Raw genomic sequence first — 17,368 nt, forward strand, 5'->3', positions numbered from 1 at the left:
ATGTACATACATGGTACCCAATAATTTAGGAGAAATCCAAAGAAAACACAGGCTTTCACTGCTGAAGAAACAACCAGGCACAAAATTGTATCCATTTAAAATACTGTTTTTCAGTCACAATGCAAAGAGATGATAATGTTGGAGCTTTGTTCAGCTGACAGAGTGGGCTACGAGAAAGTAAATAAAGCGGTCAGTGCCGTCACCGTTTATTCTCATTTAAAATAAACTTATATTAAATTGTCAAAACAGGAATAATGCTGGAACAAAACGGGAATTACACAAAGCTTTACAGGCATCGCCGATTACACTTTAGGATGAACTTAGATTGACATCTTCTCAAAAACACTCAGAATGTGACGAAATATTATGAATTTCTGATCCCTGACTTTAAGTCAATCACCACCTGGTTTATGACAGTTACTGTACACAGGCTCCATGTATATACACTTAAGCCCCAAATTATTCATACCCTTGTCAAATACAAGGAATTTCCTAATTTTTTCAGTCACAGATTAGTATTTTTAACTCTTTTGACATAAATAGGATATGGAGGAGCTATGACCATTTTATTTAGGTAAAATTTCACTGTTAAAGGTGTTTATTTAAACGTTGAAAATAAAATCCAAAATCCATGTCCAAAATTATTCATACTGTACCCCAGTGATACCAAGATATAGCCATAGGATGTTTGTGTTTAAACTTATTTTCAATGTTTCTGAGTTTTTTTTTTACCAGTTTTCTGACAATAAAAGTCGACTTGCTTTTCATGTCAACGCAACACTTGCCATGGCAAAGCAGAGCTCAGTGAGGACTTAAGAGCACACAGGCCAAAAAGGAAGATACAAATAGGTGCCAGTGTCAACGGTGCAAAGTATCATGAACAAGTACCAAAAATTTCAAGAAGTACCAAAAATTTAACATAGTGGAAACCCTCAAAGGATCGAAAGTCAATAGTGTGACCTCGGCTAGTCAGAAAGATCAAGCAAGATGTTGAAAACAATCCAAGGACTTCTAGCTGTCCTGAAGAGTGCAAGTGGTGTGACTATATCTTCTGGTCATCTGTCCTGTGGTCAGATGAAACAAAAATAGAACTGTTTGGGCACAGAGATTTGGCTTTCATCTGGTGAAAAAGGGCAAAGCAGCGGGGACCATGTTCTTTGGATTGTAGGCCTCGCCCTGTCACTGCTCCTCTCAGACATGAAAATGTGTCAAAGGTGAATAAGGTGAGAAGGATACGACCCCTCTAGGGGGGTCCGGGGGCTTGCTCCCCCGGAAGAAAAATTTGAATATTTCATATTTGAAAGCATCAATCTGATGCATTTTGAGAAGAAATTCAAGCAGAACTACAAGATGGTATGAGTGTATGATAAAGTATGGTCACATTATGCTATATAACGTTATTAGTGTTGTCACGATACCAACATGTTGGTACTGGTATCGGTACCAACATGTTTTTTGATACTTTTCCAAATACAAAGAGAACACAAAAAATGTCATTATTGACTTTATTTTAATTGAAAATCTTAGAACTATTAGGCCCTATGCATCAGTAAATAATCAATCACTGCTGCTGCAGGATTAAAATTGAAATTTCCATCAATATTAATCTGAACTCTAAAAATAAAAACATTAGTGGTCTGTTTAAAAATGAATATCAACTTGTTTTCTTTGCATTATTTGAGGTCTGAAAACACTGCATCTTGTTTTGTTATTTTGACCAGTTGTAATCTTTGGGAGAAACTGTTATCAGTAGTTTATAGAATGAAACACAAACGTTCATTTTACTCAAACACACACCTATTTTTTTTCCATACGTAGACCAATGTGGTGCAGCGCCACAGAATCAAGGCCAAGCCACAAATTGACTCTGCTTTTTTTTTTTCATCAACGCAATATCGTTCCGTTAATTCAACTCCGCATAGCGCTCCTTCTCTGTTCACTCACTCACACAGAGAGAGAGAGAGAGAGAGAGAGAGAGAGAGAGAGAGAGAGAGAAGCGCGCATGCATGTTAGTGGTGGTAAAAACAAAACTTATCAACCAGCAGTATTAATTAACGACTCTGTGGCGGCCCGTCTCTCTCTAGCGCGCTGGTGCACACACACACGCACACACACACACACACAGACGCAGGCACGTGGACAGGTCGCGCTGTAACGGCTCAAATTACAATGTGGCGACTTCGTAGCGGCGTCACCACTGCTGCCGCTCTGGACTGCACAGTACAATTCACAACCCAATCAGGTGCTCTCACGTTTGTGGGTGTTTTCATCTTCTACTTTTTTTCTCTTCTCAATTCAAGGCTCTCGTAATCTATACCTCCAAATCCCGATCACTTGTCACTTGCCCCCCCCCCCCCCCTCCTCAAAAATATTTTCTCATCAGATCTGCACGATTCACGTAGGTCATCTATTTTGGTTTCAAAACGGCGAATTTTGCCGAAAAGTGAGTGATTTTCATGCCTGTCCTCTGTTTACTGTCACTTTATGGTGCTTCATGTGAGAGCATGTTTGATTAGAGTGAATGTCAATGAAGTTTGAACCTTGTAACTGGAAACGGCTGACGTGTCAGAGCTGGTGTGGCTTAGAGAACAACTTTTCTGGGTAATCCAGAGTGAAATTTATTGACTTTGACGGCAGTTGTAGAGGAGAGATGGCACAGCAAATGTTTCAGCTGGATCGAGACAAGAGGAGCTGTTCGATCTGTCTGGATCTTCTAAAGGAGCCGGTGACTATTCCCTGTGGACACAGCTACTGTATGAGCTGTATTCAAAACTACTGGGGTGAAGATGATCAGTAGAACACTTGCAGCTGCCCTCAGTGCAGACAGAGCTTCACACCGAGGCCAGCCCTGGTGAAAAACACCATGTTTGCAGAGTTAGTGGAGGAACTGAAGAACGTAGGACTGAAAGCTGCTTCACCTGATCACTCCTACGCTGGACCTGGAGACGTGGCCTGTGACTTCTGCACAGGGAGGAAGCTGAAAGCCTTCAAGTCCTGTCTGGTGTGTATGGCCTCTTACTGTGAGCAGCACCTTCAGCCTCACTACGACGTAGCTCCACTGAAGAAACACACGCTGGTCGAAGCATCTTCAAAACTTCTGGAGAACATCTGTCCTCGCCATAATGAGGTGATGAAGATTTTCTGCCGCATTGATCAGAAGTGTATCTGTTATCTCTGCTCCATGGATGAACACAAAGGCCACGACACAGTCTCAGCTGTAGCAGAAAGGGCTGAGAAACAGAAGGAGCTCGGGCTGAGTCGTCAAAAGATCCAACAGAGAATCCAGGACACAGAGAAAGATGTGAAGGTGCTTCAACAGGAGGTGGAGGCCATCAATCTCTCTGCTGATGAAGCTGTTGGTAACAGTGAGAAGACCTTCACCCACTTGATCCAACTCATTGAGAAAAGAAGGTCTGAGGTGAAGCAGCAGATCAGATCTCAACAGGAAACTGAAGTGAGTCGAGTCAAAGAGCTGGAGGAGAAGCTGCAGCAGGAGATCACTGAGCTGAGGAGGAAAGACTCTGGTCTGGAGCAGCTGTCAATCACAGAGGACCACCTCAATTTTCTAAACAACTACCCCTCTCTGTCAAATCTGGGTGAAGCAACAGATTTACTCAGCATCACTCAACAATCTCAGACGTATTTTAAGGAAGTGACAGCAGCAGTGTCAGAGGCCGGAGATAAACTGCAGGCTGTTCTCAATGAGGAGGGGTCAAAGGTCTCAGTGAAAATTACTGAAGTGGAAGTTTTACAGCTGCAGAGAGAACCTCAGACCAGAGCTGAGTTCTTGAGATATTCAAAACAAATCATTTTGGATTCAAACACAGCAAACACACGTTTGTCATTGAGTGACAGGAACAGAAAAGTAACTTTGTTGAGTGAGGACCAGTCATATCCAAGTCATCCAGACAGATTCATTGAAAGGTGGCAGGTTCTGAGTACAGAGGGTCTGACAGGACGTTGTTACTCGGAGGTGAAGTGGAGTGGTAATGTTTATATAGCAGTTTCCTACAAGAACATCAAGAGAACAGGGACCAGGGATGAATGTGGATTTGGACACAATGACAAATCCTGGTCATTATACTGCTGCAGTGGTGGTTATCAATTCATACATAACAGTAAAGTTACCTCCATCTCAGGCCCTCCGTCCTCCAGAATAGGAGTGTACCTGGATCACAGGGCAGGTACTCTGTCTTTCTACAGGGTCACTGGAACCATGACTCTCCTCCACAGAGTCCAGACCACCTTCACTCAGCCTCTACATCCTGGACTCTGGATTAATTCAGGTTCAGCTGAGATGTGTGAGCTCAAGTAAACAGGAGTGTTTAGTGTGATTCATCCATGATGCTGTGCAGTTGACTGTATGTGTAGGTTTGTCTGCACTGATACAAACAGTGATGGTTTTTCTTGGGTTTTCTCTAGTTTTGTTTGTTTCAAAAACACAATGAACTTGTGAAATTAAAAAAAACAAAAAAACTTCCTTTTTTATTTTCTATTTAGGGATGAGGTTATTTTGTTCAATGAAACATAATCATTTTCATTTAATATGTAGATTATATTATGGGTGTGGAAAATATCAGCATGTGTAAAATGTCTAACAATGATGTTTTCATATTAACATTTTTATTAGGTGAATGTATGAACTAAAAAAGTATAATCTTTAAAAGTGTGTATTGAAGTGTTGTTACTTGTACAACAGTATACAAATAAAAATAAATAATAATTTAACAGTCAACATTTGAACAGCAAATGTCTCATTCTTTATATTAAAAAAAATCACTCACAAAAATAATTTGCTTTAATATGTTTCTTTTCCATCAGTCACTTCTGAAGATGTTTGGGTCCACGATGAGCTCATGAGGAGACTGATGATGGGAATTAAAGAAACTTTGGAGGAGGTGACGACTTATTTGACTGAAGATTGACAGTATAACTAACGAGAATAGTTGAAGAAAAGGTTTCAACAGTCTGTTTCACTTTCAGAATTATTACGCAACTTTTAAATGTTCCACAACAATCATTCAGAAATAAAATGTGAATTATACAAAACTTTACAGGCGGTCGCCAATCACACTTTAGGAAGAACTGAGCTTCACATCTTTCCAAAAACACTCAGAATTAGAGAAATATTAATCAAATGTCAATGGGTGTAACTGAGAAAACTTTTCCTTAACATATTTAATCACTATATTGATATTCTGTTACTTAGAGAGTTAAGTGAGTGGTACTGAAAACTATAAAACCAATAAAATGTCAGCACAAAGCTGATCAAAGTTTCTTTAGTGACAAACAGATGTTGTCTTTGTCCTGTCATTCATCTGCACTTTAGTCTACTTGCTGCTCCTGGTTTGTTTCCCGTTTCCTGCTCTTCATCTGTTTTATTTACGGTACTTCACTGACTGACATCACATGTGTCGTGGTAAACGTGAATGATTCCAGCACAAGGTTAATTCTTGTTAACTTCCATACCTGGTGTCACAACATTGAACATTCAGCTAACCCAATGTGAAGCTGCCTACTCTCCATGACACTTCCAGTTACCTTGTATGAATTGCTTTCAAAATAAGAGCACATGTCGTATCAAGTTAGATTCCACCACAACATGTCTGAGCTCAGGCTTCATTAAAGACTTTTATTTTGAAATTTTACTTGGTTTCCTGTCTGATCTCTGAGTTTCAGTCAATCACCAGCTGCTTTATGATAGTTACACAGGCTCCATGTGTAGAGACAATATTCTGACTCACTGCTCCTCTTCCTGACACAAACCAGCCTGACGACCTCTCCCTCCTCCTCCTGCTATCAGAGTTCAGCCTGTTCACTGTTCCCTCCCCTCTCACAGACCCACCTCTTTACACAGGGGTGGGAACAAGTGACGTGTCAGAGCTGGTGTGGCTTAGAGAACAGCTTTTCTCAGGAAACAGAAAGTGAAACTTATTGACTCTGACAACAGTCGTAGAGGAGAAATGGCACAGCAAATGTTTCAGCTGTATCGAGAAAAATGGAGCTGTTCGATCTGTCTGGATCTTCTAAAGGAGCCGGTGACTATTCCCTGTGGACACAGCTACTGTATGAGCTGTATTAAAAACTACTGGGGTGAAGATGATCAGAAGAACACATGCAGCTGCCCTCAGTGCCGACAGAGCTTCACACCGAGGCCAGCCCTGATGAAAAGCACCATGTTAGCAGAGTTAGTGGAGGAACTGAAGAAGGTAGGACTGAAAGCTGCTTCACCTGATCACTCCTACGCTGGACCTGGAGACGTGGCCTGTGACTTCTGCACTGGGAGGAAGCTGAAAGCCTTCAAGTCCTGTTTGGTGTGTATGGCCTCTTACTGTGAGCAGCACCTTCAGCCTCACTACGACGTAGCTCCACTGAAGAAACACACGCTGGTCCAAGCGTCTTCAAAACTTCTGGAGAACATCTGCCCTCGCCATAATGAGGTGATGAAGATTTTCTGCCGCACTGATCAGCAGTGTATCTGTTATCTCTGCTCCATGGATGAACACAAAGGCCACGACACAGTCTCAGCTGTAGCAGAAAGGACTGAGAAACAGAAGGAGCTCGGGCTGAGTCGTCAAAAGATCCAACAGAGAATCCAGGACAGAGAGAAAGATGTGAAGGTGCTTCAACAGGAGGTGGAGGCCATCAATCTCTCTGCTGATGAAGCTGTTAGTAACAGTGAGAAGACCTTCACCCACTTGATCCAACTCATTGAGAAAAGAAGGTCTGAGGTGAAGCAGCAGATCAGATCTCAACAGGAAACTGAAGTGAGTCGAGTCAAAGAGCTGGAGGAGAAGCTGCAGCAGGAGATCACTGAGCTGAGGAGGAAAGACTCTGGTCTGGAGCAGCTGTCAATCACAGAGGACTACCTCCATTTTCTAAACAACTACCCCTCTCTGTCAACTCTGGGTGAAGCAACAGATTTACTCAGCATCACTCAACAATCTCAGACGTATTTTAAGGAAGTGACAGCAGCAGTGTCAGAGGCCAGAGATAAACTGCAGGTTGTTCTCAATGAGGAGGGGTCAAAGGTCTCAGTGAAAATTACTGAAGTGGAAGTTTTACAGCTGCAGAGAGAACCTCAGACCAGAGCTGAGTTCTTGAGATATTCAAAACAAATCATTTTGGATTCAAACACAGCAAACACACGTTTGTCATTGAGTGACAGGAACAGAAAAGTAACTTTGATGAGTGTGAACCAACCATATCCAAGTCATCCAGACAGATTCACTGAATGGAGCCAGGTCCTGAGTACAGAGGGTCTGACAGGACGTTGTTACTGGGAGGTGAAGTGGAGTGGTGATGTTTTCATAGCCGTTGCCTACAAGAACATCAAGAGAACAGGGACCTCAGGTGACTGTAGACTTGGATACAATGACAAATCCTGGTCATTAAACTGCTACAGTTGTCATTTTGTATTCAGACATAACGGTAAAGTTACCTTCATCTCAGGCCCCAAGTCCTCCAGAATAGGAGTGTACCTGGATCACAGGGCAGGTACTCTGTCTTTCTACAGCGTAACTGAAACCATGACTCTCCTCCACAGAGTCCAGACCACGTTCACTCAGCCTCTACATCCTGGACTCTGGATTCATTCAGGTTCAGCTGAGTTGTGTGAGCTCAAGTAAACAGGAGTGTTTAGTGTGATTCATCCATGATGCTGTGCAGTCGACTGTATGTGTAGGTTTGTCTGCACTGATACAAACAGTGATGGTTTTTCTTGGGTTTTCACTAGTTTTGTTTGTTTCAAAAACACAATGAACTTGTGAAATTAAAAAAAAAAAAAAAAACTTCCTTTTTTATTTTCTATTTAGGGATGAGGTTATTTTGTTCAATGAAACATAATCATTTTCATTTAATATGTAGATTATATTATGGATGTGGAAAATATCAGCATGTGTAAAATGTCTAACAATATTTTTTTCATATTAACATTTTTATTAGGTGAATGTATGAACTAAAAAAGTATAATCTTTAAAAGTGTGTATTGAAGTGTTGTTACTTGTACAACAGTATACAAATAAAAATAAATAATAATTTAACAGTCAACATTTGAACAGCAAATGTCTCATTCTTTATATTTAAAAAAATCACTCACAAAAATAATTTGCTTTAATATGTTTCTTTTCCATCAGTCACTTCTGAAGATGTTTGGGTCCACGATGAGCTCATGAGGAGACTGATGATGGGAATTAAAGAAACTTTGGAGGAGGTGACGACTTATTTGACTGAATATTGACAGTATAACTAATGAGAATAGTTGAAGAAAAGGTTTCAACAGTCTGTTTCACTTTCAGATTTATTACGCAACTTTTAAATGTTCCACAACAATCATTCAGAAATAAAATGTGAATTATACAAAACTTTACAGGCGGTCGCCAATCACACTTTAGGAAGAACTGAGCTTCACATCTTTCCAAAAACACTCAGAATTAGAGAAATATTAATCAAATGTCAATGGGTGTAACTGAGAAAACTTTTCCTTAACATATTTAATCACTATATTGATATTCTGTTGCTTAGAGAGTTAAGTGAGTGGTACTGAAAACTATAAAACCAATAAAATGTCAGCACAAAGCTGATCAAAGTTTCTTTAGTGACAAACAGATGTTGTCTTTGTCCTGTCATTCATCTGCACTTTAGTCTACTTGCTGCTCCTGGTTTGTTTCCCGTTTCCTGCTCTTCATCTGTTTTATTTACGGTACTTCACTGACTGACATCACATGTGTCGTGGTGAATGATTCCAGCAGAAGGTTAATTCTTGTTAACTTCCATACCTGGTGTCACAACATTGAACATTCAGCTAACCAAATGTGAAGCTGCCTACTCTCCATGACACTTCCAGTTACCTTGTATGAATTGCTTTCAAAATAAGAGCACATGTCGTATCAAGTTACATTACACCACATGTCTGAGCTCAGTCTTCATTAAAGACTTTTATTTTGAAATTTTACTTGGTTTCCTGTCTGATCTCTGAGTTTCAGTCAATCACCAGCTGCTTTATGATAGTTACACAGGCTCCATGTGTAGAGACGATATTCTGACTCACTGCTCCTCTTCCTGACACAAACCAGCCTGACGACCTCTCCCTCCTCCTCCTGCTATCAGAGTTCAGCCTGTTCACTGTTCCCTCCCCTCTCACAGACACACCTCTTTACACAGGGGTGGGAACAAGTGACGTGTCAGAGCTGGTGTGGCTCAGATAACAGCTTTTCTCTGGAAACATAAAGTGAAACTTATTGACTTTGTCTGCGGTTGTAGAGGAGAAATGGCACAGCAAATGTTTCAGCTGGATCGAGAAAACCGGAGCTGTTCGATCTGTCTGGATCTTCTAAAGGAGCCGGTGACTATTCCCTGTGGACACAGCTACTGTATGAGCTGTATTAAAAACTACTGGGGTGAAGATGATCAGAAGAACACATGCAGCTGCCCTCAGTGCCGACAGAACTTCACACCGAGGCCAGCCCTGGTGAAAAGCACCATGTTAGCAGAGTTAGTGGAGGAACTGAAGAACGTAGGACTGAAAGCTGCTTCACCTGATCACTCCTACGCTGGATCTGAAGACGTGGCCTGTGACTTCTGCACTGGGAGGAAGCTGAAAGCCTTCAAGTCCTGTCTGGTGTGTATGGCCTCTTACTGTGAGCAGCACCTTCAGCCTCACTATGACGTAGCTCCACTGAAGAAACACACGCTGGTCGAAGCGTCTTCAAAACTTCTGGAGAACATCTGCCCTCGCCATAATGAGGTGATGAAGATTTTCTGCCGCACTGATCAGCAGTGTATCTGTTATCTCTGCTCCATGGATGAACACAAAGGCCACGACACAGTCTCAGCTGTAGCAGAAAGGGCTGAGAAACAGAAGGAGCTCGGGCTGAGTCGTCAAAAGATCCAACAGAGAATCCAGGACAGAGAGAAAGATGTGAAGGTGCTTCAACAGGAGGTGGAGGCCATCAATCTCTCTGCTGATGAAGTTGTTAGTAACAGTGAGAAGACCTTCACCCACTTGATCCAACTCATTGAGAAAAGAAGGTCTAAGGTGAAGCAGCAGATCAGATCTCAACAGGAAACTGAAGTGAGTCGAGTCAAAGAGCTGGAGGAGAAGCTGCAGCAGGAGATCACTGAGCTGAGGAGGAAAGACTCTGGTCTGGAGCAGCTGTCAATCACAGAGGACCACCTCCATTTTCTAAACAACTACCCCTCTCTGTCACCTCTGGGTGAAGAAACAGATTTACTCAGCATCACTCAACAATCTCAGACGTATTTTAAGGAAGTGACAGCAGCAGTGTCAGAGGCCAGAGATAAACTGCAGGCTGTTCTCAATGAGGAGGGGTCAAAGGTCTCAGTGAAAATTACTAGAGATGAAGTTTTACAGCTGCAGAGAGAACCTCAGACCAGAGCTGAGTTCTTGAGATATTCAAAACAAATCATTTTGGATTCAAACACAGCAAACACACGTTTGTCACTGAGTGACAGGAACAGAAAAGTAACTTTGATGAGTGAGGACCAGCCAAGTCCAAGTCATGCAGACAGATTCATTGAAAGGTGGCAGGTCCTGAGTACAGAGGGTCTGACAGGACGTTGTTACTGGGAGGTGAAGTGGAGTGGTCAAGTTCATATAGCAGTTGTCTACAAGAACATCAAGAGAACAGGGACATTGTATGAATGTGGATTTGGATACAATAACAAATCCTGGGCATTAAACTGCTACAGTGGTGGTTATAAATTCAGACATAACAGAAATGATACCTCCATCTCAGACCCTCAGTCCTCCAGAATAGGAGTGTACCTGGATCACAGGGCAGGTACTCTGTCTTTCTACAGCGTCACTGAAACCATGACTCTCCTCCACAGAGTCCAGACCAGGTTCACTCAGCCTCTACATCCTGGATTCTGGCTTCCTGCAGGTTCTGGAGACACAGCTGAGTTGTGTGAGCTCAAGTAAACGGGAGTGTTTAGTGTGATTCATCCATGATGCTGCAGTCGACTGTATGTGTAGGTTTGTCTGCACTGATACAGTGTAGGGCTGGGCCAAAAAAATCGATTTTTATATTAAATGCGATTTTTTTTCTGGCTTTTTTTTTTCGATTCTTAGAGACGGCCAATCCTTATTGTACAATCATGTATTCTGTGCCATTACACTCGACAAAGTCATGCCGGCCTGTTGTGTTCGTTTGTTCACAGATATCTATGTGAACAAACGAACACAACAGACAAACTGATGTGATGTGTGTATTGTTTTAAGTAAATATGACTTATGATGACATTGTCAAGTGTTTGGTTCAACCTGCTCTTGTTTAAGGAAAGAAAATCACAATAATTTAAATATAAAATCGCAATACTTGGTAAAATCGAATCGCAATACTTGTTTAATCAGAATCGCAATTTAAATCGAATCGGGACCCAAAAATCGTTAGAGACTCGAATCGGCACAAAAGCATATCGGCCCAGCCCTAATGCAGTGACAGTTTTTCTTGGGGTTTCTCTTGTTTTGTTTGTTTCAAAAACACAATGAACTTGTGAAATTAAAAAAATAATGCTTCCTATTTTATTTTCTATTTAGGGATTAGGTTATTTTGTTCAATGAAACATTATAATAATTTGCATTTAAAGAGCAACTTAACCCCTCAGTTTTGGATGACGTGCTCTAAGATTGAAATTCAAAAAATGCCTTGATTATGGGCGGGGCTCCAGGAGCACTCTCCGACCCCCCCTCCCCCCTGCGCCCCATTCACACCCGCAAAATCACACAAAAGAGAAAAAAATGTAATAAACACACATCGACACTTCTGCTAGCGCTAACGAGCTACTAACGAGCGACTCAACAGCACTAGTAGCGCGGACACTACTAGGAGAGGACGCCAGAGCCGTGACACAGCATCTACAGCTGATCCGCCGGCTCGTTAGCTCGCACTAACAGCCTGGTCGCACTGGACGCGGAACCGAAGCGCAGCGCCCTGGAGCGGAGGCAGTTTCAGATCGGCGCACATGTTAACAGGTCTGCCTGGTCGCACATCTCGCGCTGTGGAGCGCAGTGCGCGCGCCTGCAGCGCTTCAGATCGGTTCATTTCTATTTTTCACGCGAGCCGCGAGCGCCCAGAGTGCCGTCTGTCAAGCTGGATAGACCAAATCGTACCAGACAGGAAGTCAGGCACAGAAAAGGCGAGAGAATCCGGTCAATTTTCAAAATAAAATAATTAAATGATGATTAACTAAGTTGTTGCTTGTCCATCTACACATATTTGACCGTTGCGTCTGCACATGAGACACACACATGTTTAAAATGAGGTGTGTGTGGAAAACCGAGTGAATACGAGTATGAACGACTGCAGTCGATGTCTGACCGGCGCGGAGAGGGGAGGAGAAGTACGCTCCCAGTGCGACCACCCAAGCGCCCGAGAAGCCGCGCGCAGTGCGCGCGCTCAGCTTCCGCGTGCAGTGCGACCAAGGGGTAACGATTCCCATTCAGGCAGCTGTTAGCAGCTGTTAGCCGCAGCAGAGCAGCTAGAGTGCCTAGCAACCGTTAGCGGCAGGCAGCAGCCGGTGCTGATTGGTCGGGGAGCTAGTGGCCGGTGACGAAAGCTGCCTCCAAACCGTCATCTGCCTCCATCTCAGCCAATAGAAAAATTTGATTGCAATAGCCGTGTTTCAACCCATAGAGGGCAGTCACTCTGCATTTTTACTACAAAATACACCAAATTGAAATATTTTGACTAAAATGTCAAAAGTTGGACCAGAATCAACTGACAACACTACCTTATACCCAAATATATTTGTTTTCAGCAGAAAAAAGTGGTTTAGGGGTTTAGTTCGTCTTTAATATGTAGATTATATTATGGATATGGAAAATATCAGCATGTGCAAAATGTCTAACAATGATTTTTTTCATATTAAAGTTTTTATTAGGTGAATGTATGAGCTAAAAAAGAAAAAAAACACAATGTCATGATTATCAACGTTGTGAATTAAAATCTGTAGAAGAAATATATATCACATTTTTAAGTATAATCTTTAAAAGTGTGTATTGAAGTGTTGTTACTTGTACAACATTATACAAATAATAATAAATAATAATTTAACAGTCAACATTTGGACAGCAATGTCTCGTTCTTTATATATATAAAAAAATCACTGACAAAAATCATTTGCTTGAATACATTTCTTTTCCATCAGTCACTTTTGAAGATGTTTGGGTCAAATATGAGCTCATGAAGAGACTGATTATGGGAATTAAATAAACTTTGGAGGAGGTGACGACTTATTTGACTGAATATTAACAGTATAACTAATGAGAACAGTTGAAGAAAAGTTTTCAACAGTCTGTTTCACTTTCAGATTTATTACACAACTTTTAAACGTTCCACAACAATCATTCAGAAATAAAATGTGAAGCATACAAAGCTTTACAGGCGGTGCCCAATCACACTTTAGGAAGAACTGAGCTTCACATCTTCTCAAAAACACTCAGAATTAGAGGAAATATTAATCAAATGTCAATGGGTGTAACAGAGAAAACTTTTTGTTAACATATTTAATCACTATATTGATATTCTGTTACTTAGAGAGTTAAGTGAGTGGTACTGAAAACTATAAAAACAATAAAATGTCAACACAAAGCTGATCAAAGTTTCTTTAGTGACAAACAGATGTTGTCTTTGTCCTGTCATTAGTCTGCACTTTGATCTACTTGCTGCTCCTGGTTTGTTTCCCGTTTCCTGCTCTTCATCTGTTTTATTTACTTCACTGACTGACATCACATGTGTCGTGGTAAACGTAAATGATTCCAGCAGAAGGTTAATTATTGTTAACCCTCCATGGTGTCACAACATTGAACATTCAGCTAACCCAATGTGAAGCTGCCTACTCTCCATGACACTTCCAGTTACCTTGTATGAATTGCTTTCAAAATAAGAGCACATGTCGTATCAAGTTAGATTCCACCACAACATGTCTGAGCTCAGGCTTCATTAAAGACTTTTATTTTGAAATTTTACTTGGTTTCCTGTCTGATCTCTGAGTTTCAGTCAATCACCAGCTGCTTTATGATAGTTACTCAGGCTGTGTTCGAAACCGCATACTTCTCCTACTACTCGTACTACTCATACTAACGATTTGAGTATGCAGTATGTTCACACTGCGCAGTATGCGATTTGCAGTAGGCGAGAAGTTCCCGGATGCATACTAGATTCGGCCGAAATGTTGAGTATACATCATGAGGTCACTACTCATACTCAAACTACCCAAGATGCAACGCAACGTGACGTCAAGGACCGCCTCTTCCTTGCCGCGAAAAAAAAAAAAAAAAAAAACGGAGAAGGAGGAGCCGAGCGGACGAGAGGAAAAAGGAGGGGCAGCAATACAAATGTGAGCAAGCTAGCCACAGTGGGGACAGGTTCACTTCCTGTTTATAAAGTAAGAGCACTGACGTCATTGTAACGGCTTTCTTTATGGTCAATTGCAACGGGTGCTTTATTTTGACACAGAAACCGGAAGTACAGTGCTCACTACGGCTGGTTTTACTAACGCCAGAGAAGTCCGACTTCGTCCGACTAAAATTGTAAATAGGTGTTATTTTGTCATTTTTTCAACACCATGGGGATACGAAGTAGTACTTTCTCGCCTGAAAATGTTTCAAATGTTGCTGAAGTTATATATTTACAGAGTTTAGAGCTTAAGTGAAATCAGCTTCAGGGCGGCTGATTTCGGCTTGGGCAGGAGCGAAATGCATTGTGGGTTATCATAGTACGCAGCAGTGTGAACGCTCTGCATACTGTATGATCGATTAGTATGTAGTATGGAGTATGGAAGTATGCAGTATGGAAGTATGTAGTATGGAGTATGTGGTTTCGAACACAGCCACAGGCTCCATGTGTAGAGACGATATTCTGACTCACTGCTCCTCTTCCTGACACAAACCAGCCTGACGACCTCTCCCTCCTCCTCCTGCTATCAGAGTTCAGCCTGTTCACTGTTCCCTCCCCTCTCACAGACACACCTCTTTACACAGGGGTGGGAACAAGTGACGTGTCAGAGCTGGTGTGGCTCAGATAACAGCTTTTCTCTGGAAACATAAAGTGAAACTTATTGACTTTGTCTGCGGTTGTAGAGGAGAAATGGCACAGCAAATGTTTCAGCTGGATCGAGAAAAGCGGAGCTGTTCCATCTGTCTGGATCTTCTAAAGGAGCCGGTGACTATTCCCTGTGGACACAGCTACTGTATGAGCTGTATTCAAAACTACTGGGGTGAAGATGATCAGAAGAACACATGCAGCTGCCCTCAGTGCAGACAGAGCTTCACACCGAGGCCAGCCCTGGTGAAAAGCACTATGTTAGCAGAGTTAGTGGAGGAACTGAAGAAGGTAGGACTGAAAGCTGCCTCACCTGATCACTCCTACGCTGGACCTGGAGACGTGGCCTGTGACTTCTGCACTGGGAGGAAGCTGAAAGCCTTCAAGTCCTGTCTGGTGTGTATGGCCTCTTACTGTGAGCAGCACCTTCAGCCTCACTACCACGTAGCTCCACTGAAGAAACACACGCTGGTCCAAGCGTCTTCAAAACTTCTGGAGAACATCTGTCCTCGCCATAATGAGGTGATGAAGATTTTCTGCCGCACTGATCAGCAGTGTATCTGTTATCTCTGCTCCATGGATGAACACAAAGGCCACGACACAGTCTCAGCTGTAGCAGAAAGGGCTGAGAAACAGAAGGAGCTCGGGCTGAGTCGTCAAAAGATCCAACAGAGAATCCAGGACAGAGAGAAAGATGTGAAGGTGCTTCAACAGGAGGTGGAGGCCATCAATCTATCTGCTGATGAAGCTGTTGGTAACAGTGAGAAGACCTTCACCCACTTGATCCAACTCATTGAGAAAAGAAGGTCTAAGGTGACGCAGCAGATCAGATCTCAACAGGAAACTGAAGTGAGTCGAGTCAAAGAGCTGGAGGAGAAGCTGCAGCAGGAGATCACTGAGCTGAGGAGGAAAGACTCTGGTCTGGAGCAGCTGTCAATCACAGAGGACTACCTCCATTTCCTAAACAACTACCCCTCTCTGTCACATCTGGGTGAAGCAACAGATTTATTCAGCATCACTCAACAATCTCAGACGTATTTTAAGGAAGTGACAGCAGCAGTGTCAGAGGCCAGAGATAAACTGCAGGCTGTTCTCAATGAGGAGGGGTCAAAGGTCTCAGTGAAAATTACTAGAGTGGAAGTTTTACAGCTGCAGAGAGAACCTCAGACCAGAGCTGAGTTCTTGAGATTTTCAAAACAAATCATTTTGGATTCAAACACAGCAAACACACGTTTGTCACTGAGTGACAGGAACAGAAAAGTAACTTTGATGAGTGTGGACCAGCCATATCCAAGTCATCCAGACAGATTCATTGAAAGGTGGCAGGTCCTGAGTACAGAGGGTCTGACAGGTCGTTGTTACTGGGAGGTGAAGTGGAGTGGTCAGGTCTTTACAGCAGTTGCCTACAAGAACATCAAGAGAACAGGGACCAGGGATGAATGTGGATTTGGGCAAAATGACAAATCCTGGTCATTATACTGCTCCAGTGGTGGTTATCATTTCAGACATAACAATAATGCTACCCCCATCTCAAGCCCTAAATCCTCCAGAATAGGAGTGTACCTGGATCACAGGGCAGGTACTCTGTCTTTCTACAGCGTCACTGGAACCATGACTCTCCTCCACAGAGTCCAGACCACGTTCACTCAGCCTCTACATCCTGGACTCTGGCTTCATTCAGGTTCAGCTGAGTTGTGTGAGCACAAGTAAACAGGAGTGTTTAGTGTGATTCATCCATGATGCTGTGCAGTCGACTGTATGTGTAGGTTTGTCTGCACTGATACAGACAGTGATGGTTTTCTTGGGTTTTCTCTTATTTTGTTTGTGTTAACAACACAATGAAAAAAAAATTGATTTAGGGATTAGATTATTTTTTTCAATGAAACTTTATCATTACTTGCACTTAACATGTAGATTATATCATGGATCTGGAAAATATCAGCATCTGCAAAATGTATATCAGTGATTTTCTTTATCATAATCATCTGCCAGATGTTTTTATCACTAAATATAACTTGTATGATGTAATGTTAACTCTGTTGTTGTAAGGACCACATACTGTGCTGTTGTTGTTGTTGTTGTAATGATTTAATCAAATATTTGATTTGAAAAAAATTTATTGCAGACTATAGAATAAAAAATAGACGTGTGAAAATGAAACAAAACAAAAGGTTAAATGGTCTCAATCAATAACATGTTGGAAAGTACAGTACTGTATATCTCTTTGAATAACATAAACATGTCCAAAAATGAGTAGGCTGAAGTGAATACTTATTTACTGTATACCTACCCCTTTTCCTTCC

The 17,368-nt window shown here is 42.0% G+C and overlaps 3 protein-coding genes and 1 pseudogene across 4 annotated transcripts; all 4 read left to right on the forward strand.

Annotated features, from left to right (window-relative positions):
* Window positions 1-2,571: 2,571 nt before the first annotated feature.
* On the forward strand, window positions 2,572-4,315 carry LOC310997327 (tripartite motif-containing protein 29-like; annotated as a pseudogene). The gene is made up of 2 exons: window positions 2,572-3,596; window positions 4,140-4,315. The product of its transcript is annotated as a tripartite motif-containing protein 29-like (transcript).
* Window positions 4,316-5,963: 1,648 nt separating this feature from the next.
* Window positions 5,964-7,647, forward strand: LOC310997060 (tripartite motif-containing protein 16-like; the record flags this gene model as incomplete). Its single annotated transcript, XM_083986635.1, has 1 exon — window positions 5,964-7,647. The coding sequence occupies one exon, from the start codon at window positions 5,964-5,966 to the stop codon at window positions 7,626-7,628; it is 1,665 nt and encodes a 554-aa protein (XP_083842761.1). The 3' UTR covers window positions 7,629-7,647.
* Window positions 7,648-9,268: 1,621 nt separating this feature from the next.
* On the forward strand, window positions 9,269-11,013 carry LOC310997028 (tripartite motif-containing protein 16-like; the record flags this gene model as incomplete). The annotated part of the gene is made up of 1 exon (XM_083986599.1): window positions 9,269-11,013. One exon carries the CDS (start codon window positions 9,269-9,271, stop codon window positions 10,940-10,942), a length of 1,674 nt encoding a protein of 557 aa, XP_083842725.1. The 3' UTR covers window positions 10,943-11,013.
* A 4,097-nt stretch (window positions 11,014-15,110) lies between these two features.
* Window positions 15,111-16,857, forward strand: LOC310997066 (tripartite motif-containing protein 16-like; the record flags this gene model as incomplete). Its single annotated transcript, XM_083986641.1, has 1 exon — window positions 15,111-16,857. The coding sequence occupies one exon, from the start codon at window positions 15,111-15,113 to the stop codon at window positions 16,773-16,775; it is 1,665 nt and encodes a 554-aa protein (XP_083842767.1). The 3' UTR covers window positions 16,776-16,857.
* Between the last annotated feature and the right edge of the window lie 511 nt (window positions 16,858-17,368).

Source organism: Trachurus trachurus (genome assembly GCF_905171665.1).
Source record: "Trachurus trachurus genome assembly, chromosome: 14".
NCBI lineage: Eukaryota > Metazoa > Chordata > Actinopteri > Carangiformes > Carangidae > Trachurus > Trachurus trachurus.